This window comes from Phocoena phocoena, chromosome 4, assembly GCF_963924675.1.
Source record: "Phocoena phocoena chromosome 4, mPhoPho1.1, whole genome shotgun sequence".
Classification (NCBI taxonomy): domain Eukaryota; kingdom Metazoa; phylum Chordata; class Mammalia; order Artiodactyla; family Phocoenidae; genus Phocoena; species Phocoena phocoena.
The window spans coordinates 114,415,055-114,441,733 of NC_089222.1; the positions used below are offsets into that span (position 1 = coordinate 114,415,055).

Here is a 26,679-nt window from a genome sequence, read left to right on the forward strand (position 1 = left end):
TTTCTCCTCCGTAAAGGGGAGTAAATATGCCTCCCTCATAGGATTTTGTGGAGATTAAATGAGCTAGTAAATATGAAATGCCTAGCACATTGTGTGAAGCATTTAAATGCTCAGCGAAAGGAGAAGCAATAAAGGTGATATGAAGAAGGCAGAAGAAGAGAAGGAGTCACTTCAGTCATGTGTCTTTATATGTGTATGTCTCAGGACTTTATGTAGCTTTAGTGCTCTTAGCTGCTTCTCACTGGCTGTATAAAAAGATTAAAGTCTGAGTCATGTATGCATCGCCCATTATACTTTATATAGACACACAATAAATGCTTTCCAATAAACAATGACTATCAAGGTTTCTGTAATTGTGGTTTAAAAAAATGTCAATTTTTATTCTAATTGCTTCAAGAAACAGAAAAAAAGTTAGGTATAACACAAAAAAATCTACATTAGGTAAAAATACTTTTTTGTCTTTATTAATTGTGTGTATTTGATATGCATTTGAGACCAAAATAGTTTTTTTATTAAACAGATCCATAATTAACATGATTCCCTTTGATCTTTAAACATAATTATTATCCCCCCTTATACGTTCAATGCTGCTAAATTTCCTGATAAAATGAATAATATTGAATCCCTTCACTGCACCTTCCATAAATATAATCCATATACTGGACCAGTTGAAACTAGAGATAAAAATAATGTGGATAGATTGTCCCCAGTAATAACTTCCATATAATTTAAAACTTTAATAGTCTTGAAAATTAATCAGAAGGCATAGTCCATTAAAAGAAATGTGCATTTGTGCATTGAACATTTTCTAAGATGTGAAATGGCAACTTTGAAGTTTACCAAACCACATGTTAATTTCTGCAACAGAACACTGCAACATGTCATGTGCATGGCTTTTTTTTTTTTTTTTATGGACCACTATATAATTATTTCAGAATGTAGAATTAAAATTTAAGTGAAAATTAAGCAATGTAGCTTACTGTGGATTTTATTGCCGGTAGTGAGGGATAAACTTGCATTCAAAAACAAACTCTGGGGGAAAGAAAGCCTGTTTTGTAAATTTGTAATTCCCGTAAACAGGCTTCACCAGGCTAAAGCTTTCTATCAGCATATGAGATCTGATAGAGGGTAAGAGTCATCTGACTTTTTAGAGCTGGTATAATATCTAGACAGAAAAGAAGTAATGAGAGAAAAAACTGGACCCTTCAGTTCTGAATTTCCTTTCTTTGATGTAGACTTCATTTAAATCATTTGTTGGAACAGTGTGCTTAAATTGCTGATTTCAGAAAAGCTGGCAGTATAATAGTACATTGTTTCTGACCAATAACATGGTTATTTGAGTCAAAGCCAAAACTAATAGTGTCAGGTGGCCCTTTTGCAGGTTCAAGTCAGGTTTACTATAATCCAAGTTTTAGTTAAGAACTGTGAATTCACTATTATGAAATGGTAAGTAAAGTGTTTCAGATTTAAAAAAAAGGACTGTGAGTTCAACGTTTTGATGAAACACATATTCCAAGGCCCCCAAAGCTTTACTGGATGACTTTAAGAACCTTGATATGTGTGTGAACATGTCTGCCACACTCTGACAAGATATGGCAGACTGGTTCTTTGGGGAATGATTCTTCATCACACATGGCAGCAATCCACAAAGGCCCAGTAAAGTCAGCGGTACTAGAGTAAACAGTGCTTCAGGGATCGGGATACACACACACACACACGCGCGCGCGTGCGCACACACAGTGTCATATATAAATTTACCACCTCCTATATGTATGTATTGCTACACTCAATGTTGAACTCGAGTCTTATTCAGAATGCCTCCCTTATAGGATTTGTTGTGGGTTTTGTGTTTTTGTTGTTGCTTGTTTTGTAGTTAAAATAATGATTTTAAAAATTTAACTGAAGATTTGAGGAGCTAATGAGAATAAAAAAAAAAAGATTAGTTATTATAGAAAGAAAACCCAAAAGACAATGTATGATTGAAGACTTTTAAAGAGTCAGTATTGCCAGCTGAGCTCTTTGTGAACAGGCTGAAAGTCAAGTGCTATCATTCAAGAGGTTTAATGAAGCCCCACTACAGAATTTAACAAGAGAATGATTTGTGAGAATGGCTTCCTCTCCTAACTGTTCTGATCCAGTGGCATAAATAGGATGCCGAGCTCCACTCCTGCTGGGTTTTTTTTATGCTATTTGATTTGATTGAGACCCAGCAGCATTATGGCCTATGATTCTTTTCCTTTTTTTTTTTTTTTTTTTTTTTGTAGAAAGGATAAAGTAAAGAACTTCTTGTATTCTTATAGCCTTTCAGAAATAGTCATTTTAACCCTAATGACTGTTGAAGATGTGACATTCTCTTAGATTTCTTTCACTTACTCATGAAGGTTTTGGGTTGCTTTTAGTTATTTCAAACAAACTGATAAAATCTTAAAAATTAATCAAAAGAAAAAGCAATTCTCCACCTAGCCTTCCTACAGAGAACTTGAAACACTCTCTTAATGTTTTCTGCCAAGCAAGTATTTGAGGAAATAAGAAGAGCAGTCAGGTACAAGAAATAATTGATACATAAGATGATTCTGTGACAAATAATGACACAATACCACACTAGTAAATAGCACATCATGGGTCTTCCGTTATGTTCTGAGCTTTTACTGTGATTTATTCATCTACATAACAGTGGACAAGTTTCTCTCGTTGCTCAGTTACATAGATGTATAACTTAGCAACTGTCTTTAGCAACCTACATTATGAACTAATGACATCATCCTGGAAATATGTAACTGAGTTGTGTGGATCTACACAATCTGCATTACTCAGCCTGAGAATGAAATTTGAATGAAATAAATTAGATTTTTGCTCTAGTCATTAATGGGTAGCTCATTTTAAAACATTAGATTCATTACTGACGATCTCACATAACTTTAAGAATTGGAATTATTTTGTGATATTGTGTATGATTTAATGTAAAAGAATTAATTCTAAGTTAATTTACATTGATGTATCCTATTTTGTCCAGAATTATTAGGACATAAAGTGATTGAGGTAAGTCATTGTTTAAGAGAGAATAATCATAAAGAGAATATTTTTAGACTAATTGACATCAAGGACACCCTTTTCTTATGATGAACCCTGGGTGAATTAAATATGCAAGATAATTGAAAAATGGTCTTTTTATGCATCCATATGTATCAGATTTTATTATTTGCTTGCTATCGTTTTAAATATTTTATAGGTATACACAGAATTGAAAATTACACTGAACAGTATTCATCCTTATAGATTCACAAATCATTTCAGTATATTCCAAACATTAGGGTCATCATTAGAACAGTTATACCAGCAGCAGCTGGTGTCCTTTGAGCCTCATTTCAATAATTTCAAAATATAATATGCTTTTTATTTCATTTTTTAAAAGATTCTGTATAAATTGGAAGTTACTACCTTTTAATATCATACCTGCAGTTTGCAAAACTGATTAAAATACCACGAGCACTGTAATTTGCTTTCAAACTGTTATTCTCAGGACTTGATAAATAATGTGCCAGTATAAACACACCTGTAGAAAATACTAAAATAAGTATAAGACAAAATGTAGCTGAGTAATTGCTTTAAAACAGAATTATGAGAGTAGGAAAATCCATAAATGGTTGTTAAGGTTAGCTTTAGCTGTAGGACATTTATTTTGTGTGGTCAGTGTTATTAGGAGAAAATTTAGAGCATTGCACAACTAAAACTGATAGAAACGACCATTTTACAAAGGTGCTTTTAAAAAGTTAACATTGTGAGAAAAAAAAAAAAAAAAGTTAACATTGTGGATTGTAGAATAGTCATTTCAAACAGTGTTCTTTTTAGGTCATTAGTAAAGAGATGAGGTGTGCTCTTGTGTTTTTCCTTAGGTTTTTTATCCCCCCCCAAGTGTACTAAATGACTAAACATAATTGATGATCAGTAATTTTGGCCTGATTTAGGCTTCTTGGAAATAATGGTAAATTACATAATTCCTGTGCTGGATTGTTGAGATTATGAATGTTAGACATGGATGGGGGCTCTGTTTTACAGATGAAAAAACTGAGGTCAGAGATGTCTTTATAATGTATAGCAAACTGTGAACATATACATTTGATACTTGACTGCATGCATTTGACATTTACGGTAGTTGTCCTAAAAGGTTGCATCATATCATCTTTCGGAGATGGAATTGGCTGTCTGGACATTGTTTTTTTTTTTTTTTAATGAGAAAATAAAATATAGCATGAGTCATTTCGTCCCCTAAAACCTTTTTATATGTTTGAAACATGCCCATATGTGAAGCAGATTATGTACCCATGTTAATTTAATATATTAATACATATTGTGCATTTAAACAATATCTTTTTTGTTAAGGTATAATTGACATATAACATTATATTCGTTTCAGGTGTACAGTATAATGATTCTATATTTATATATACTGCAAAGTGACCAGTGCAGTAAGTCAAGTTAATATCCATCACCATATACAAAGTTAGAAAATTTTTTCTTGTGATGAGAACTTCTAAGATTTACTCTCTTAGCCACTTTCAAGAATGCAGTAGAGTATTACTAACTATATTCCCTATGCTGTACACTAGATCCTCATGACTTACTTATTTTATAACTTGAAATATGTAACTTTGACCCCCTTCATCCATTCCATCTACTCCTCACCCTCACCTTAGGCAATCACCAACCTGTTCTCTGTCTCTATGGACTTGTTTTTTTTATTTTAAATTCCACATGTAAGTGAGATCATTTGGTATTTTTCTTTCTCTGTCTGACTTACTTCACTTAGCATAATACCCTCCATGTCCATCCATGTTGTCTCAAATGACAGGATTTCCTTCTTTTTATGGCTGAGTAATATTCCATTGCGTGTGTGTGTGTGTGTGTGTGTGTGTGTGTGTGTGTGTGTATTCATTTAGTTAGTTAGTTTACATTTCTTTATCCATTCATCTAGTGATGGGCATTTCGGTTTTTTCTATATCTTGGCTATTGTAAATAATGCTGCAGTGAACATGGGGTATGTATATGTTTTTGAATTCGTGTTTTTGTTTTCTTTGGATGCATACCCTAGAGTGGGATTGCTAGATCATATGGTAGTTCTATTTTTAATTTTTTGAGGCACCTCCATATTGTTTTCCACAGTGGCTGCACTCATTTACATTCTCACCAACAGTGCACAAGGGTTTGCTTTTCTCAACATCCTTGCCAACATTCTCATTTCTTGTCTTTTTAATAATTATCCATTCTAAGAGGTGTGAGGTGATGTTGTGGTTTTGATTTGCATTTCCCTCATGGTTAGTGATGTTGAGCATCTTTTCATGTGCCTATTGGCCATCTATATATCTTCTTTGGAAAAATGTCTATTCAGATTCTCTACCCATTTTTCTAATCAGATTATTTGGTATTTTGCTATTGAGTTGAATGAGTTTTTAATATATTTTGGATATTAACCCCTTATCAGAAATATAATTTGCAATTATTTTCTCCCATTCAGTAGGTTGCCTTTTCATTTTGTTGATGATTAACTTTGTAAATAATTTCTTATTGAAAATTATTTTGCTTAGGTCATGGAGCCAAAAGATTTCAGAACCAAATTTACATTAGAATAAGATTTAACACTTTTTAAAAATTTTCAAACAAACAAGTCATGCACGGTAGTAAAAATAGCAAGGATTTAAAGAGCTGAACAGACCTGAGCTCCAGTCTGCCATGTCTTACCTGATGTGTGACCTTAAGAAAATTACTTAATTTTCACATTTCTCCCTTTGCAAAACTGGCATATTGAACTCTTTTCTACAGAGTTGCTGAGAAGTTTTCTAGTGTATGATCTGACACATAGTTAGCTAACATTGATGGCTCTTTACTAAACTGAGATGTAGAAAGGTTATGTGATTTATGCAGGATAGATCTGATTAATTTTGCAGAGAATCTTGATCCAAAATTGTTTAATTTTATCATTATTGAATAATTTTATCATTATGCCATCATGTACCTTAACGCTGACCCTCCATGAATTATGCCATTTGAAGGTAAGGGTTCCAGATTTTCAACTAAACAAATTCTTGAGCACCTTCTATATATAAAACAATATGCTAAGTAAGCACTGTGAAGGATTCACAGATTATGAGACACGGAGCCTGCCTTCATGGAGCTTATTACAGCCTATTGATAAAGAGAGATATACATAGATGTCTACAGCATCAGCAGTATATGAAAAGTAGATTTGAACAGATAGGCCAGGGAGGAAGAAAGTGCTTTCAACTGGGCGATGGGGACACTATTGTCATTTGTTCATTCTTTCAACAGATATTTACAATGTGAATAATGTCCTCAACTTGATAAGTTCTAGAGAAATGATGGCAAACAAAATGGTTAAATACTTGCCCACATGGAGCTTATAGGCTAGTTTAAGAGACAGACATTTATAGCATAATCACAAATGTATAATTTAAAACTACAGTAAGTGCTCAAGGAGAAAAGTTGAGGTTGCTGTGAGAACATATAGCATTCCGATAAAATTTAATATCAAATTTAGAGGAAGCTCCTTGAAGAGGTATTTTTTTTTTTTTGAGCTGAGTGCTAGGGTGAGTAGGAATTAAAAGGGGAGGATCCCAGGGCACAGCATAAACAGAACCGGAAGTAAGATGGAGCAACATGTACTCGAGGATGAGAAGAAAATCTATGGGGCTAAGATAGGGCGCTGGAGGAAGGGAAGGGATATGAGAAGACACCAAAGTTACATAACGAGGCCATGTTCGAGATTTTGCTCTCTATTTTAAGAGCAATGGGACCATATTGAAGGGTTTTAAGCAAAAATGTACTATAATCAGATTAGTTTATTTTTAATCATTGTGGCTGAATTGTGAGGTTGGAATGGAAAAAAGCAAGACATTAGTTCGGGTGAATGCTGGTGGATAACTTGTCCAAGGTGGTGGCAATAGAGATAGAAAGAGGTGGATGGAATGGAGAAAGAGTTATGAAATAAAAGCTGTGGAATTTGGTAATGAATTGTGTATCTCTTGGAAGAAGGAGAAGAAAGATCTAGGTTTCTGGCTTTCTAAGTTGACTTCAGGAGTATTATCACCAAAATTATGATCCTGAGATCCTACGTCTGGTGGCATACACATTATCATAGATTGCTGGGCAGCTGCATTTCAATCTCAGACTCTTTAGCAGGCAAATAACTAAGATGCACCATTTCATAACTGCTTTTGGGGACAGTGGGGACATTTGTAGAAGCAGAAGGAAAAGAAGAATATTAACTTTTTCTGAGTACCTGTAATATGTCAGGCACAGTGCAAGGTATTTTGTGCAGATAGCAAGATTTCTCAGTCCTGGCACTATTGACATTTTGGGTTGGATCATGCTTTGCTGTGGGAAGCTGTCTTGTGCGTTGTAGGATGTTTATCAGCATCCCTGACCTCTGCCTAGTAGATGCCGGAAACACCCCCCCTTCAGGTGTGACAATCAGAATTGTCTCCAGAACCACTGATCTAAAGAATAAAGTGAGATATTTGAGTGGAGGGGAAAAGTTCATGGTATTTTATGTATCCATTAAATATATTCTAAAAATGTTCCTCTTAATCACTCTATTTTTATGTCTGAAAAGTTGAAAGATGTAATGACAGGCTTTTATGTTAAACGCAGTCTTTTCCCTAAAAAGAAATCATACCGAGTATTAAAATATCTTGAGGGTTTTTAATTGTTAGAGATATTATCATTCATGAGTATCTATGCATAAAATTTCTCTGGTGTAACAGTGACTGGGATTTGTCAGTTCAAATGTAGATACTTCACTCCTTAAAAATTTGAGTGTTCCTCTGTTTTAATAAAAATGTGTTTCTTCTCAAAAAAATCTTGTAACTCATTACTTTACTCCATTCATATTCTTCTGGAATGTGGTATTTACAATTCTAGTCTGTCAGATTTGTTAATTGAGCCCTGCTTTTCAAAAAGCACTGTGTATGAGAATGAAAAACATCACATCAATTTAGGGATTCACTGCAATTTAGCTACTAATAATGAAAATGAATATCTATGAATTAGCAGAAGAATTCCATAGTCAGGGTGATTTCATCTGTAGCCCATTTAAGAAAGGTGCTGTTCTCTGATATTTGCTAGTAGGATTGGTCCTACTGTTTGTAAATTTGCTTAACTATGAAATATTCTATAGGGCCATTCTAAGAGTTTAGAATACTTAAATTATTTTAGACCCAAATACTGTGAAATCTTCTGTCATTACAGTACAAATAATTGTATAGCCCATTGCTAATAGTGAAGAATCTCAGGACTTTAACTTGTAAGGATAAACTCCAATATTTTTGCCACTATGCTTCAAACATTGAGATTTCAATGTGGAAATACCAAAATTGTAATTTTAATGTTGTGCTAATCATGCAAATATTTTACTTTCTTGGAATTTTCTATCTCCTGGATTTATCATATGAGCTATGTGTACAAAGTACTTCATCAACTTTAGGTAATATTAACTGAAAAGAATATTTTCCAGGACATTTTCTACTAGAGTATACATTTGGGTATGCATAATCTGAAGGAAAAATATTGGAAGCAGAGGGGTATATCTGTTGTCTTGCTTTACCTCTGAACTTCCAGAGTCTTAAAATCATAGCGTAGAAAGCACTTTAAGAGTCAGCTACTCTATTTCTTTACCAGACAGCGTTATATAGCTAAACTGTTGTGGCCAAATGGAAACAAATCCCATTTTTAAAGACCTCTAGAGACATCACAGTTGGCAACCAATTCATGGTTCAGTGACCTTTACTGTTAACTGCTTCTTTTCTATACTTTTCCTAAGTCGTTCGTGCTATTATTTAGGCCCATTATCTACTTCTCTTCTGGCCTAAGTAGTTATTAAGATTGGCTGGTCCCTGTATTTATTAGACATAATCTGAAGACTTCTTAAGTATCTGTCCAGCTAACTTATTTTCTCAGACCAAAAAAAAAGCCTCTTCCTCCAGCTTCTGTATAATTTTTTCAAACATGTATCATCTTTCTGACTCATGTCTCCTGAATATGACAAGGAGATAGAAGAAATGAGTTTTTCTTTCTCCTTTCCTCCCTCCCTCCCTTCTTTCCTTCTTTGCTTCCTTATTTTCATTTTTGTTTCTTTTCTCTCTTAGCTTCTTCTCATTTATACCTAGAAATTATTGTCTGAACAATGTACATTCTTAGAATAAGATTTCAAACTAATTAGATGGTCTGGAGCCCTTTGATGGCACATTCAAATGAGGAAGAAAATCTCTTATTCTAAGTGTGTGTATGTGTGTGCGTGTGAGAGAGAGAGACGAGAGAGACAGAGAGAGACAGAGAGAGAGCAAGAGGCTAAATTCTCCCAAACTTTTTGAACAGTTCTTTTTCTAAAAACTGTTAGTCAAGTGTATAATGTTTGTATATCTCCAAATATTTGGAAGAAAGCTATTCTTTTTTTTTTTTAGACTCAAAAGAGAACCAGAGTTTTATAAAATTATATAATTAACGTGTATTATGTATATGTATTATATATATATATATATATATATATATATATATATATATTTAGACTTCGATTAACTTCCCTTCCTCCCCCACCCAACCCCAAGAAGATAAAATCTAGGTGAAAACAGTATGCTTTGTATACAAACTCAACTTAGTGGCAAATTCTCTAATCCCTCACCCCTTTCCAAACTCCCTCCAATATAAGGAAATTTAAAGCTGTTCCTGGAGATGGATTGTAATCTGCACAATGTTGCAATGTTAAAAAAAAAAAAAAAGAAAAGCTAGTAAGGTTTTTTCCTCTTAAAAATATATATTTATTTTTTAAAGTTTTTTTTTACCTTCCTATTTGACACATTTACCTTAAAAAGTATTTTTTGTTAAGATATTATTCTCATGCTTCAAAAGAGTAGTATTTTATTCAATTTATAGTGAGATCAAGACAAGAAGTGATTAAAATTGGTTCACCCTTAAGAAATGATTGCATTACATTTTTTCCCCAAAAAGGTGAACTTTGTAAGAGCCTTTAAGTCTGTTTTCTTCTCACTTGTTAGTTTCCCATGTCTTTTTAAAACTCTAGCTAAATATTCTTTAAAGATTTTTAATGTCATGAGGAATTCTTTAAAACTATTTTTATGTGTAGGTAGTAATGATTTTAGATTAAACAGTTTATAACAGTTTAAATGTAAAATCAAATAGATTCTGTGTCCTATTGCATACAGTTCTCCCCAAACTGATTAACTAGTAGGGAAATTTGTACAGACATGGATTTAGTCGAGAGACCTGGAAGACAGCCTTTGGTTAGTCATCCGTGACCTTGAGAAAGTTATTTAACAATTTAGGTTCTCCGTTTTCTCATGCAAAAAGATAGGGTTAGACTGATAAGTTCTAAGGTCACTTCCAGAGCTAACATTTTATTGTTTTATTGTTTTATTAGACAGACAGGCTTTTCGTCTTTCTTAGGGAGAAAGGGGAGCTGGGATAGAGGTGCTCCCAGCCTTTAAAGCAGAAAAAAAAGATGAGACGAGTTACGTGGAGGGTGGGAGTGAAGCAGCCCATAAACCAGGAGCTTTAGAGGATAATGAATGAAGAGGATCCAAATGACTCTTGTTTTTTCTAATTCTTTCTGGACTTTCCTAACTGGACAGTAATAGGCACTGCCTGTTGTGTAGAAGATCTCCGCTTTCTGTATGGAAAAAAAAATCCTTTGACCTGACCCTGAGAGAAATACAGAAAAGGGGAAATCTGAGAAAAACTTAAAGAAATTTCTATCATTTATTCTCCAGAAGAGAAAATTTGGGATGATAATTTTCTTCAAATGAGAAAAAGGATTTTATTTGGAGGGTATAAATGGCATTTATTTGTTTACTGAAAGTCAAACAAATGAAATTGTGATGGGCAGGTTTTCATTTAGATAAGAAGAATCACTTCCTGATAATCATGGTTGTTAAAAGCTTAAATGATCATTCAGGATAGGGTCCTCTCAAAAACCTCTGATGTTTTAGGAGCTTCTGTGTTAGATGTTGTTTTAGATAAGTTTTAGGGTCCTTAATAGACTATGAAAAACCTTACAGTTATCAATTGTCATTGATGTGACATGCAACTGCATTAGCCTAACATTCTTTTCTGTGTGTGTGGTACGCGGGCCTCTCACTGTTGTGGCCTCTCCCGTTGCGGAGCACAGGCTCCGGACGCGCAGGCTCAGCGGCCATGGCTCACGGGCCTAGCCGCTCTGCGGCATGTGGGATCTTCCCGGACCGGGGCACGAACCCGTGTCCCCTGCATAGGCAGGCGGACTCTCAACCACTGTGCCACCAGGGAAGCCCAGCCTGACATGCTTAAACACACTGGATTTTAATTAAAAGATTCAACTGCTATGGTTCAATTGCTGGTAAAACCTATAGGCAAGGGAAAAGTGCTTTTTAAAATTTTAAATGAGCTGCTTCCCAGTGATTTTTTTGGTTTCTAACATGTAAAATATTTTTGAAACTGTTTTAAGAAATTTTAAATTACTGAAAATACATGACTAGAAACTATTTAGGAATTATTCCTTTGATCTCCTGACTTCAAATAAGGCTTGATTTTAACTGCATCAGTCTAATGAGATCAAATTTATTTTCAGATTACCCAAAAAATAATTTTATGACTTTTTGTTTTCTCAAAGCAAAGTTCTGTTGCTACAGTTGTCAGGTTCTCTCTCTTGTAGTTTCTGAACATTTCTTCCTGTCATTTAGAAGACATCATCTTTAAGGTTATGAGAAATGTAAGCAAGTCCCATCCTCTGTTTGTTTTCAAATCTGGATAACATAGTTATGCTCTGATAAACATTATGCCTGAGCAAATGAGAGTATGCTTTTTTTAACTTTTCTTGCCTGCGTGATTGAAAAGTTATGCTTAGACTTTTTACCTTAGAGTGAAAAGTAGACAATTTACTTCACTCACGTTAAAGGGAACGTGTGAGTTAAAATGTGCTTTTGAATTACCTTTAAATTTTGCATATGTGGTAACAATAGGCAAGAGAACTCCTCTCTCTATTTTAAAACTACCATTTCACAGCAGCAGTGCTTGGCATAGTTCATTTATTTAAAGTACCGGAATGTATATCAAGTCTAATTAGTTGTGACTTGCTGAAAGACATGGACATTATTTATTTGAGTAGAATATATTGTGGATGTCTACTGGGCTATTATGAAAAAGCTCTGCATTTGACAGTAATTACCTTTGTTTCTAAAAGAGCAAAACAATTGCTTTCCAGTTTTTAAATATGTAATACATGAGCTTTCTATGTTAAAATACCCAATGTTTCAGCATTGAAAACAGGTAATGTGATTATAACTTTATTAGATAGCGTTATAAAGTTTTCTCTGTTTCCATAATGTGTTTACATATTTCCTGTGTGTTTTCTCAATTAAAAATATGCAAGAATTCAAATATAATACCTTTTTTTAACCGTGCTACTCAACCTATGGTCCTGTACCAGCAGCACGTGGGTTCTGCAAAATCCCTGGTCACACTTCTGACCTATACAATCATAACCTGTATTTTAACCAGATCTTAGGGTGATTCTTATGCTTATTAAAGTATGAGAAGCATGGGTTTAATAGAATATCACTGACAGCATGAACCTTTTAAAATTAATCTGATGGTGGAGTTACAGGATTTAATACTTCTTTATCTTTGATTAAGATGCTTGATTTCTATTCTCTGTAGCATTAGCAGTTAAGATTTATAGTGTGTTTTTAAACCCATTACATATATAGTTATCTAATCCTGGTAGCAAAATGTAAAGTCATTGAAAAGTGTTTTATAATTTCATAGCTATCATTCGTTGTAGCTCTGCCATTTAATCAAAGTAGAGATTTTAAGATTCATTTCTATTTTTCTTAAATGATTTATGATGATGCTGGAAATGCTAACAAATATTCATTCATGGACAGTATGAGCCATGTATCCAAATATTAATGTGTTCTTCATTTTATTTTAAAAGAACGATCATTGTTAAGTCAAATCTTATTACTTTTTCTGTTTCATTTTCTGTTTATTTTTATTTATTCCATGTTTTCTTTTTTTGTTTCGTTTTAGTTGGGTCTGGTAAGTTGACATTTTATTGGCCATCTTCTAATCATCGTGTCACTGTGACTGGAACTTCTCTTCCCCTTTCCATCCATACCCTTCCATGTCCTTCAACCAATCAGCCTCCATGTTTCACTTGTCATTGGCCACAAAGACAGACTGCACAGAATAAAGTCTGCAGGAAATATGGGTAACTGTGACAAAGAGTAAAGGTAATGGGGTTGCTAACTTTATGTCTTATTAAATGATGTGTGATCTGCATCCTTTTATTTTTTCTCTTTTTAAATGAGTGATAAAATAAGTGATAGGACTTTATCTTAAGTACTATTTCAATTTATATCTCACAAGATAAACACATGAAGAAAAATAGGTGCCCAGAGGACAGTTTGGGTTTGGGGGATCCAAAGTATGTTTATGAATCCATGTCTGTCTTTTTGTAACTGTTATTCAATATTAGTCATTAAAAGTCCTGCTGGTGAATAACCTTGCACTTAGGGCTGTTTGCATTCATTTTCATTTCTATGTGTCAGAATCGTTTCATTTTATGTAAGAAATAACCACATGATGTGTCTAAAATTTATCAAAGTTTGCTTTGATGAACAATTTGTCCTCATATAAATAAAGGTTTCTAAGTACTTTCATGATCAGTACTTTGGGGAAGGTCCATTCACATACTTTAAGGATGCTGGAGCGCCATTTTTGGAGAATTTTTTATGGTGTTCCAGGGAAAAATTTTGACCCTAAAAGAATCTCTCTATGTTTTAAGTTAAAAAGTTATACACATATTATAAAGATGTCATTTCATACTAATACAGATAAGAGGATGGATTGTTCAATAATGGTGATGCAATAATGAGCTATTAGAAAAAAATAGCTTTCTATATATGCAAAAATATAGATGGATTAAAATTTAATAAAAGCAAAATACAGGATGAAAATAGAGTGAATATTTGTATAATTTCATATGTATTATGTAATCTATTTTATATAATTTTACTGATAGAACAACACAAATGACTAGATTAGAAAGACTTTTAATAAATGGAAAAATATATCTATGACATTTTTGAGAAGTGGATAAAATTTTAGCTTATCCTTAGTTCTTAGAAATCAAAAAGTTAAGCACAATTTAAAAGGCAGTGTTTGGATTAGGCTGATGTTATTTGAACCACTACCTAGAGTAGAGGGACCCCCAGAAATGGCTTCAGAAGCCACTTCATTGAACCCCCTCCCCTGTCCCCAAGCTGTTATCTATTTAGGAATTAGATCTTTGTGGAAGAATTTGTTTGGAGGAGAAGTTTCACGGCTTAAGAAGACAAAAAAAGTTTGTACACCATTGAGATAGAAGGTTTTTAATCTTTTCTAACATTCCAGCCCTTATAACCCATAACCCACCCCCTGCCTTTTTATTTAGAAGGGGAATACTGTATAGCACAGGGAACTATATTCAATACCTAGGATAAACCATAATGGAAAAGAATATGAAAAAGAATGTATATCTACGTATAACTGAACAACTTTACTGTATAGTAGAAATTAACACAAAATTGTAAATCAAATATACTTCAATAAAATAAATTTTTAAAAACAGTTAAGCACAAGAACACAATATCCACAACAAATAGGATATCAATGACAAGGTAATGTGAATATAAATGTTTAACCTCACTAATATAAAAGTGCCAATTAAGAGGAGATTCGATTCTAAGTTTGGCAAGGATGTTAACGTTCAGTGTTCGTGAGGTTTGGGAGGAAAGTGAGGTTTGGGAGGAAACTGTCCTATCAGAGAGAATTTCAGTTGAAATAAACTTGAATAAAATTGAGGGGGATGTAAATCTCACCATTGTGTTTAACGGGGGAATTAGCAACAATCTAAATTTAAAGACAGTAGATTAGTTAAATAATTAAAGTAATTTGTATTTAGACCATTAAACAGTCATTCAAGTGATACTGTAGGAGAATATTTTAAAACAATATGGTACAATTCGCATGGCTGAATTATAGGTAGCTTTTCTTTGCTTATCTAATTTTCTGTATTTTCAACACTGAACATCACATTAATCACATGATTATGTGTTTTTAATTATGGCAAGTTTAAATATCGTAGCCCTTGAAAAATAGTCCAACATTTTATCATGAACATCAGATGCATATGGTGATTGGCCTTCTCAATCTAAATAGATAAGTGATGATAGAAGATTGAAAAAGGCATATTTAATCCATTTAAAATTTTTCTTAGAGATATGTCTATATCTAATATTTAACATACATGTAGGAAAGGACTTTTTCTAAGACATGCCTCGTGGCTGATGTCATTGTTGATGTTGGCTGGAGGATATGCCTATAAGATATAGTAAATTCATTTCCAGGCAGATATCCTGTGTGGAAGGATTACTGCAGGATAAGTGTAGTTTGTATAAGGGTTTGTATCCCTTGTTCCCACATAAGTCTTTGAGGTTTGAGGAGAGCTGGCGTTTTATAAAAGAAACATGGATTCTGGCACATGTTATTAGACATGGTTCTGAGATTTAGAAAAGAGACCACCCGAAGTTTTTACTTGTCTAAGTGATTTGAGCATTTAGATTTCCCTACTCAAATTCCCTGCATATATTGGAAAGTCATCTTTTCCCATTCATTTAATTAATCACTTGGTGTTCTTTCATTGAAACAAACCAAACTCTCTTCTGGATTTGGTTTAGTATCCAGTCAGTCCTTTCAATTCCTTGGTCTGATTTCTATGTCACTTATTTCAACCCTTAACTAAGGAATCAAACGCTCCTGTATGGATGTGTGTGGAGGAAAATCCTCAGGCAATGATGCACACGCCTGTTATTATACCTGGATAATGACAGTGTTTGCCAAATTCATGAGTAAACCAGTCAATTACAATCAGAGTTTAAAAAAATTATAAGCTAGAACGTCAACATTACCAAAATTGAACCTAAACTTATTCTCCTAACTTTGTATTTTCTTCCCTATAAGTTACAGGACATTTGAGGGCATTTGACCTGATTTTTCAGGTCTCCTGTAATTTTCTTGTCAAATGGTATAATTTCTACTAAACCTCAATTAAAAATAAAAAGGGAGTATAGAAGAAAGCACACTTATCTAGAAGTTAGGAGATCTAATTGCTTTCTTCAGTTTTGTGACCATGCAAGTTGTTTTACATATCGCCTTTTTTAAAGGGGCTTTACATTCCACTTTACACACATGTATATATGTGTATACATACAAATGTGTAAAGTTGATAAATGTATATATTATATATCATAAATATTTGTATATATGTCTCAGATACAATTGACCAGAAAATATTTAGCAAGAGAAAAGAGTACCCTTTCAAATACTCATCTTCATTCACAAAGAAGTCATATCCTCATGAGCAGAGAAGTAGCACTTGTGGACATAATCTGAACATACTTTTTGATTCATATTCACTTGAAGCAGTTATCCTCAGTGGCTGACATAAGTAACTAAAAGTACTTTGAAGGAAAAGGTTAGAAATAATGGAAGAGTCTTAAAAAGCGGATTATCCTGTACAAACTGTTAAGTGTCTGGCTTGAAACGTTCACTTCAGTTTGAACTGAGACAAGAAAGGAGAATAATTAGGCGTTTCAGACAGCTGATAACAAATGAATTTGAAAAGTGTAAACAGTAGGTAGAAAGACTTATGTTCAGTGCACATTTTTTCCAATCATAAAGCACAGCCCCCAAACAAGCTTTTTAAATTTTTTTTTTTTCAGCGAGTGACCCCATCAGCACACCTCATGTTTTCAGCTGCCATTGTTCTCAATGTAACTGACACAATTTTCTGACACTCTATTTACTGCTGGATGAAGTGGCCATTTAAGTCTGTATAAATCAAACAGTTTGGACAAAGCTGGCAGTATTTATAATGTCAGGATGAGCAGATGTTTCAAATTTGCCCTCATTTCCATATATATTCTGTTTGAACATGCCCTTGCCTATGTAAATGAAAGAGGCATTCGACTCCACTATTGCTTTAAATTCATTTCTATTCAAGTAATTGGACTGAAGATTTTAAATGGTTATAATTTCCATGGTAGCATTTCGGGAGCTTTTGAGTTTAATTAATTTTTAGGGCCTGCCTACATCAGGAGGTCCTTGTGTCTGTGATTAACATCCGTGCACCTTTAAGCAGCTCTAAATAAGAAAAGATATTTATTCATACAAATTTCAGGCATACGTTGAATGTAAATGGTCAAATTGTAGTTCAAGAATTCTTTTTAATAAGGTAGTTAATCTTAGAAGGTCAAGTAATTAAAAAGAAAAAAAACCTCTTTACAGAGCTACACGATTCCACTCTATGAATGTGCACTTAATTTAGCTTCATTTAGGTTAAGGATGAGAATTGGTACATTATGTATATCTATAGAGTACATAACAACTGGTATAAAATAACAGCAGCACTTAGGATATCAGCAAATTGTCTCAAATAGGACAATGACTCCATGCTTTTGATTCAGGGTAATTTGTTTCATCTCCTTCAGAACCTCCACATTTTGTTGTGAAACCCCGTGACCAGGTTGTTGCATTGGGACGAACTGTAACCTTCCAGTGTGAAGCAACTGGAAATCCTCAACCAGCTATCTTCTGGAGGAGAGAGGGGAGTCAGGTATGACCTTGTTCTAATATTTCAATCAGTAAAGATGAGTGCCAGATATATAACAAAAAGCAACAAATTATTTAGTCACATATCTGTTGCTTTAAGAGAACTGAGAAATCTCTGAGTGACCTAATCATTTCAGCAATAAAAGAGAAGACAAAATTTCCTACCTTGTTTTAATTCTCAAATTTTCCCTGCCTAGTTTTGGTACAGAGAGTGGTATGTAGAATAGTAATTGTTTTATTGTATAAAATTTACCTTTATTTCCAATTCAGCCACATTTTTTTTAAAACTACTTTTTTCTCAACTTAATTGCTTATAACTTTTTATTATTCAGAGATTTGTAATTATATGTTAAAAGAGATTTACACACATTTAAAACAAAGATGATAATTAGTGCAATTTTTCTGAAAGCACCAGGAATCTGAAGTGTCTTCTTTGCTTCTTTATCTATCATATATCTATCAATTAAAAATTCATCAAACTATCTGAAAGTCTCTTTAACATAGATGTCATATTGGATATAGTTCAGTATATTCTAATTCTTTGAAAACTGTAATATGTGGTCACCATTTGCTATCAAGTCCTACTCTATATATTTTTATAAACCAGAATTTTCTATATATATTGAAGCTAGAATATAGAGATTTGTGGTCTTAAAAATTAAGTTCACTATTAGGCTTCAGCTTATTAAAAAGGGAATTTTGAAACACTTTCACTTTAAAAATAATAGGAAACTTTAAAATAGTTTTTTTTTTAGTTTTTTTAAACATCTTTATTGGAGTATAATTGCTTTACAATGATGTGTTAGTTTCTACTGTATGACAAAGTGAATCAGCTATATGTATACATATATCCCCATATCTCCTCCCTCTTGCGTCTCCCTCCCACCCTCCCTATCCCACCCCTCTAGGTGGGCACAAAGCACCGAGCTGATCTCCCTGTGCTATGCGGCTGCTTCCCACTAGCTATCTATTTTGCATTTGGTAGTGTATATATGTCCATGCCACTCTCTCACTTCGTCCCAGCTTATGCTTCCCCGTCCCTGTGTCCTCAAGTCCATTCTCCATGTCTGCATCCTTATTCCTGTCCTGCCCCTAGGTTCTTCAGAACCATTTTTTTCTTTTTTAGATTCCATATATATGTGTTAGCATACGATATTTATTTTTCTCTTTTTGACTTACTTCACTCTGTATGACAGTCTCTAGGTCCATCCACCTCACTACAAATAACTCAATTTCTTTTCTTTTTATGGCTGAGTAATATTCCATTGTATATATGCGCTACATCTTTATCCATTCATCTGTTGATGGACACTTAGGTTGCTTCCATGTCCTGGCTATTGTAAAAAGTGCTGCAATGACCATTGTGTACATGACTCTTTTTGAATTATGGTTTTCTCAGGGTGTATGCCCAGTAGTGGGATTGCTGGGTCATATGGTAGTTCTATTTTTAGTTTTTTAAGGAACCTCCATACTGTTCTCCATAGTGGCTGTATCAATTTACATTCCCACCAGCAGTGCAAGAGGGTTCCCTTTTCTCCACACCCTCTCCAGCATTTATTGTTCGTAGATTTTTTGATGATGGCCAAAACACAATTTTTTTCTTATCTCTTAGTGACTTCAGTTCTTCAGTAAATGGACACATTTCCCTTTACTTGTTTCTGAAACTTGTAAAACAATATTCTCATTCATTTTTGATACAGTTATTCCTAACCTCTTTTAGTTTTTGCTTAAATCAACCTTGGGTGTGTTGCTTTATGGTCTTGCTTCTACTATGTTCATACAAGTAACACACAGGTAGTTTACTGACTGCACTCACTAATCATTTGTATGCAGTGCCATCAAGTTCACTATAATTTTCACTTTGGTAGGCAAATATCAACTTGACTATTGTACAGAGGCTGTCATTTAAGTTCTAATACCTCAGTTGGTTCTAATACATTTCATTTGGCCTCAAAGGACTAAATTTGCTGACAGCAAATTAAAGACAAGAAAAAAAATATTTTAGTAGAACAGGAAAAATTGAAAGTGTATTATATAAGAATATCAAGTAGCGATAATAGTAAATCCACTAGCAGTTCTTCTTAGTAGAGTAATATTTAAATGATTCACTTAGTTATTTAAATAAATTATTCATTGTCACCTAAAATCTGTATCAAACTTTGAAATAATTTTGATTTGGTTTGGTTTGATTTAATGATATAACTCACTGTTACCTAAAATTTTGTCATTGGACACATTTCCATGCAATAGTAGTTAAGCCTTTGTAAATGACAAATGTTAAAAGGCACCTAAACTTTTAAAAAGTAGCAAATTTATTTGATTAGAAGAAATGTTGATATTCTTTATTTCATGAAAAACAATGACATGATATGTTTTTTACATGAAATATGCACTCTCTCCAATGAGCATATTTTGATTCATAGAGAGAAATTTGTACCACAGAATAACATCACATTTTGTTTTGAGTTTGTTTTTAAGATAACTTTCTGCAAAAATAAAACTCCATTAGGAATTCTTAAATTCAGTATTTGATTAAAAATTTATAATAGATGTGCCCACCATTTAACCAGAAAAACAAGAAACTGTTAACGATTTGATAGATTGGTGAACTTTTATAATGGACAGGTAACAGACATAGTTATAATGGTGCCTAAATGATATTCTTAAACTTAATTTGTCAGCAGATGTTTAAATTTTAATGGTGTTTTTATACATGAAAAGATTTAGAGTTTAGAATCCTAATAGGCACATCTATGTGAAACAAAGCTTTTGACTTTGTTTTGGTTAAATATGTAAAACTTTTAACTCTAATGGTATCTAACATCCTTTTATATCTAGTATTGTTTGAAACTGAAATTATAAAGGCATATATCCATATTTAGAATTCATTTAAATTTTCAAATAACCCTATTTAAGGCTAGATCATTAAACCTTGTGCATTTATATGTTTATGTGTGTGCACATCTATATCTGGGTATGTGTTAGAGGATATTTAGCTTATTTGCATATACAAGTATGTGTGTTTGTGTGTGTGTAAATGTTTATACATCTATTTGTAGATATATGCATGTATGTATGCCAACATGTTGGAAACTAGCAACTAACCTATTGTTATTCTTTCCTCCCAAATTCTGGGTTCTAGAATCTGCTTTTCTCATATCAGCCACCACAGTCATCCAGCCGTTTTTCAGTCTCCCAGACTGGTGACCTCACTATTACTAATGTCCAGCGATCTGATGTTGGTTATTATATCTGCCAGACTTTAAATGTTGCTGGAAGTATCATCACAAAAGCATATTTGGAAGTTACCGATGGTAAAGTAGAACATTTTATTTCAAAATGTCCAAGTTTGGCTTAGGGTCTAAAGAGAGTGCCAGTAAATGCATTTATTTTCAACTTTGTATCCTTTCTTATAGCAATTTTGGTGTAATGTGAAAAGGATGAAGATACAGTGATTAAATGTAAAATCATTCTTATTTTAACTTGGCTATACTATAAACTTCTAGCATCAAATTACATTCATAAAAGCCTAGCAATTATACAAGGAAAGTTTACACTGAGTAGTTGTACGTAGGACTCTCCATGTTTTGGAAAATGCGAAGTTATTTTAAAATCTCTTAGTGTAAAATATCATCCTTTTTCTTTCCTCCATACTAAGGAGATAAGATGAATTGTTGACAAATCCAACTCACAATTCATGATGAGTAAGTTTTTCTTAGTAATGTGGTTTTGTTCTATTTATCAACTCTTCTAAGCATGATTAATTAATGCCAAATATATTATGAAAACAGAGTAATGGAGAAAATCTCCAAACCATAAGATGGAGAGTAGTAAGAAGAAAAGAAACTATAAGTAAGCATGTAAATATATTAAAAATATATACATATGTGTATATAACAGGTTTCCCTGCTCTCCGAAAGTAGAGCATTCCTATGAAACCTTTTGTAAGCCAAAGAAATGGCATCAAGTGAAGAAGCAATTTCCTCTTTTCATAAAAATGAAAATCCACTTCAGATTTATTTTGATTAGTGGGCACATGTACTAATGTAGGTCTTTCATAAAAGCAAAGTGGCTTAAAATGAACTTTCAAACAATGCACAGTACCTATGTACACATATGTATATATACATATATACACAAAATAAACATATATACATTCTTTTTGTTGCTGTATAGTATTCCATTGTATAAGTAGCTCACAATTTATTTATGGACCCTTTATTGATGGGTTGTTTTTCAGTTTAGGGCTTTTATTAATAAAGCTAAATATTTCTGTATAAGTCTATGGGTGGGCATGTGCACTCAGTTATCTTGTTTGCCTTTTGGTGGATGCGTATACTCATTTCTCTCTCTCATTTGTTTTTTTTCTTCATTTTCTCATGTATTCCAGATACAAGTCTTTTTCCGATATATGTATTATAAATATTTCTTCCCAGTCATTCTATTAATGGTGATTTTTTTTTTTTTTTTTTTTTTTTGCCGTACGCGGGCCTCTCACTGTTGTGGCCTCTCCCGTTGTGGAGCACAGGCTCTGGACGCGCAGGCTCAGCAGCCATGGCTCACGGGCCTAGCCGCTCCGCGGCATGTGGGATCTTCCCGGACCGGGGCATGAACCCGTGTCCCCTGCATCGGCAGGCGGACTCTCAACCACTGCGCCACCAGGAAAACCCTCTTAATGATGATTTTAAGGCTTAAGTAACTAATTTTAATGAGGACCAATGTATTATTTTTTCTTTTATACGTGGTGCTTTTAGTTCCCTAATCTACCTTGAGTCTGTGAGGATATTCTCCTGTGTTTATTCTGGAATCTTTATTGTCTGTACTTTTGAGATTTAAATTTTTAATCTATCTTGAATTAATTTTTGTGTATAGTGTAAAATAAGGGTCAAAATTCCTTTTCTTCCCTTATATGGATACTAATTGTTTCAGCATCACTTATGAAAAGACAGTCCTTTCCCCACTGAATTGCAGTGGCATCTTAATCATAATTCAAGTGAGCATACAGGCAGTGGCCTACTTCTGTTCTCTCTATTACATTCCATTAATCTATTTATGCAAGTCTGTATGGTCTTAATTATTATAGCTTTATAGTAAGTCTTACACACTGGTAGTGTAAGTCTCCAACTTTGTTTTTCTTGTTTTGGGTTGGCTATTAGAGGTCCTCTACATTTTTTAATAAATTTTAAAATCAACTTTTCAATTTCCATACACATAATATACACACACACACATTTTAACATCCTAAGCAAACAAAAAAAATCAGAATTTTAATTTTGATTCCACTTAAATTATTGAACAATTTAAGGAGAATTAACATCTTAACAATCTGAGTCTTCCAATTTAGGGAATTTATCTGTCCAATCAAGTTAAATATATACACAGTATCCACCAAGGTCTGACACATGGTAGACTCTCAATGGATATTTTTTGAATAAGTGAATGAAACAAAGAAGGAAGGAATGAAGAGCTAGCTGTTGGTTAAGTCAGAATTCAAAATTAAGATTGTCTCACTCAAAAGTCTACACTCTTAACACTATCTATGATATATATTATATATCTACTGCCCTAATACGTTAGAATGACCTAAAATGTTTTTACAGTTTCTTACATACATTAGAGCTATTAAGTGATGATTGTGAAGACCATGTAATGAATATAATGATTAATATAATCAATATATAGAAAAAGTAGAACATAGATTTGCACATGTTTATGATTGCAACTTTATAAAGCAACTTGTATGTAAGGATATACATTAAAAAAGGCCAAAGAAAACTGTAACAAAATATCTCTTATTATTCTCATAATTGAAAGCAAAACTTCTAGGTGCCTTTTGACATGGCCTTATCGTGAATGGTTATATTTGTGAGCATAGATCAAGCATGTCAACTTTTGCTAAACTAAAATGAAAACAAAACTCGTAAATTTGTGGATTTGGGGTTCATCCCTGATAGCCAATTCACTTCTAAAAGTATCATCTTACAGTCTCTGGGGAGATTTAAGGTGGTTTCGTGTTTGCCGTGGTGGTACTGTATTTTTAGTTTTGTTTTCTTTATTTTGGAGTCCATCAATATTGTACAAACAACTTACAACTATGGACTCATTCTTCATAGGTAAACTGTACTTACTGTGAGTGCTGATAATATCAGTATTTACATATTACCAAATCAAGTCGAAGAGAGGTAATAGGCAGAGTATTTTCTGGAAACTATTTGACTTTAGTTTCTCGACTTTCTTTCTTTACTGTTTGCAAACAGAACAAAGGCAAAGGCAGAATAAAACATGAGACACAGAATATGGTAGAGTAGCAGTTGTCTTTGAATTTTGTTTTTCTGTAGCTGAGGCCTACCCCAAATCCTGTTTGACACAGGAACATAGAAATTCATATAACCTATTTAATTGAAAATATTTCTTCTCTTAATTACTAGAAAGTAAGAAGTAGTTAGTGATGATTAAATGGTGTATAAAATCTAAAATCACTTGCATTAATCTCTCAAAAGTGACTGATATACAGTGGAAAGAGCATTAACTTTCTAATTACTAGCTATTTGCCAATGACTAACTCTTTGATTTGGACGAGTCACGTGAACTTTCAATGTTTCAGCTCCCTAATTGCTGAAATGAGGTAACAGTTTACAGCCTAACTCATAGGTGTTGAGATATGTTTACAAACTGATGGCAATTGTGATATATGACTCTGATGTTTGCTCGTTTTTAGATGTGAATTTTACATACTTAAACCAGTCAGTGTGTGTGTTATTCTGTATTCTTTTTCACTTAAAATTATTTTATGAATATTTTTATATGTATTAACATAGATTTTATGATTATTATTCTTGAGGTGACAAAAAATATTACTTCTGATGAAATACCCTCATTTCTTAGGGTCTTTAAATCTTTCATTGAACATGTGGAAAACTAGGTAAACTTTTCTAAACCCTGCTCTAATAGGGTTATATCATCTGTTACACTCCTCATATCTGTACCACTACCACCACCATCACCACTATACTGATATTTATAATAAGAAATTTTTTTTATTGGAGTATAATTGCTTTACAATGTTGTGTTAGTTTCTGCTGTACAATGCAGTGAATCAGCTATATGTATACCTATACCTGCTCCCTCTTGGACCTCCCTCCCACTCCTCCCATCCTGCCCATCTAGGTCATCACAGAGCACCAAGCTGAGCGTCCTGTGCTTTATAGCATGTTCCCACTAGTTATCTGTTTTATGCATGGTAGTGTATACATGTCAATCCTAATCTCCCAGTTTGTCCCACCCTCCCCTTCCCCCGCTGTGTCCACATGTCCATTCTCTACAACTACGTCTCTATTCCTGCCCTGCAAATAGGTTCATCTGTACCATTCTTCTAGATCCCACATATATGCATTGATATATGATATTTGTTTTTCTCTTTCTAGCTTACTTCACTCTGTATGACAGACTGTAGGTCCATCCACATATCTACAAATGACCCAATTTCGTTCCTTTTTATGGCTGAGTAATATTCTATTGTATATATGTACCGCATCTTCTTTATCCATTCATCTGTCGTTGGACACCTAGGTTGTTTCCATGTCCTGGCTTTTGTAAAGTTATTCAATGCCTCCTTTGTGCCAGGCATTATGCTAAGAACTTTAAACAGTTCAATAATTTCAAATCTGACTTCTTATTTTACAGATGAGGAAACGGAGGCAGAGAATGGTGAAAAGATATACCCAGATCCTTCAGATACTAACTAGCAGAACTGAGATTTAAAACAAAAGTTTGACACTACCAAATGTAAAATGGATAGCTGGTGGGAAGCAGCCGCATGGCACAGGGACATCGGCTCGGTGCTTTGTGTCCACCTAGAGGGGTGGGATAGGGAGGGTGGGAGGGAGACGCAGGAGGGAGGAGATATAGGGATATATGTATACATATAGCTGATGCACTTTGTTATACAGCAGAAACTAACACCACTGTGAAGCAATTATACTCCAAGAAAGATGTTAAAAATAAAACAGAAAAACAAAAATAAAAGTTTGCACTGTCCAGTATGGTGGGCACTTGCCACATGAGGCTATTTAAGTTTGAATCAAAATTACTTAAAATTAAGTAAAGCTACACATCCAGTTCCTCAATCACACCAGCCACACTCAGGTGCTCAGCAGTGTTTGAAGCTCTTGGCTTCTGTACTGGAGAGCACAAATACGGAACGTTTTCTCTTTACAGTGCTACGTCCTTCTGATTACAAAGTCCATGCACTTACTTTCTTTAAATCATATTTCTGTGTCTTACACATCCTATTTTATTACCTGATAATTCATTTTAATAATCCAAATGTGAGCTATTAGACTCGATTGGAAGTTTTTCTCATAAATCCTAAACTTAGTGTTGACTGCTAAATGTACTACGCATTTCAATTTGTGTAACTTTGAACATTTCATCAGTATTTTATTCTAATCTGTGACAACACCGAAATGTTTCATTGTCTTTACCTAAAAACAAAATTGCTTTAATGAACTTTTTTGCCTCTGATTTACATATTACTATTTTATAGAAAAGGATCGTGATATCACAATTCATATAATTGTCTAGCTTTTTGCAATTAGCAAAGCACATGGAATATTTGTTATTCCATTTATATCTTCATAGCGATCCCCTGAGCTGGTTAGAGCAAGTATTATTATCCTCATGTTACAGGTGAAAAACCGAGACTTAGATAATTTAAGGAACTTGCCTAAAGACACATGACAGATGGTGTAGCCTGATAGTCAACCTTGCTTCTCTTTTCTTGCTTTATTTTTGTAAAGTACCCAGTGTAAACCAGGAAGAAATCAATAACAGAGAAACAACATCATTAAACTGGGTTAGGATAGGATAAGGAAGTGAGGATGACGCTAAATATGATGCAAATATCAAAGAACTGTAAAGATATAGAAAGTTGAATAAATCCCCGGATATTGGATTGTTTCTAAA

At 33.6% G+C, this 26,679-nt stretch overlaps 1 protein-coding gene across 1 annotated transcript in view; it reads left to right on the top strand.

Annotated features, from left to right (window-relative positions):
- Positions 1–26,679, top strand: part of ROBO1 (roundabout guidance receptor 1) — a 946,213-nt gene that overhangs the window by 844,112 nt on the left and 75,422 nt on the right. Inside the window, exons 8-10 of the mRNA XM_065876055.1 lie at positions 13,093–13,101; positions 17,595–17,719; positions 20,858–21,029. Coding sequence (XP_065732127.1) covers positions 13,093–13,101; positions 17,595–17,719; positions 20,858–21,029 — 306 coding nt within the window. The remainder of the gene's footprint in view (positions 1–13,092; positions 13,102–17,594; positions 17,720–20,857; positions 21,030–26,679) is intronic.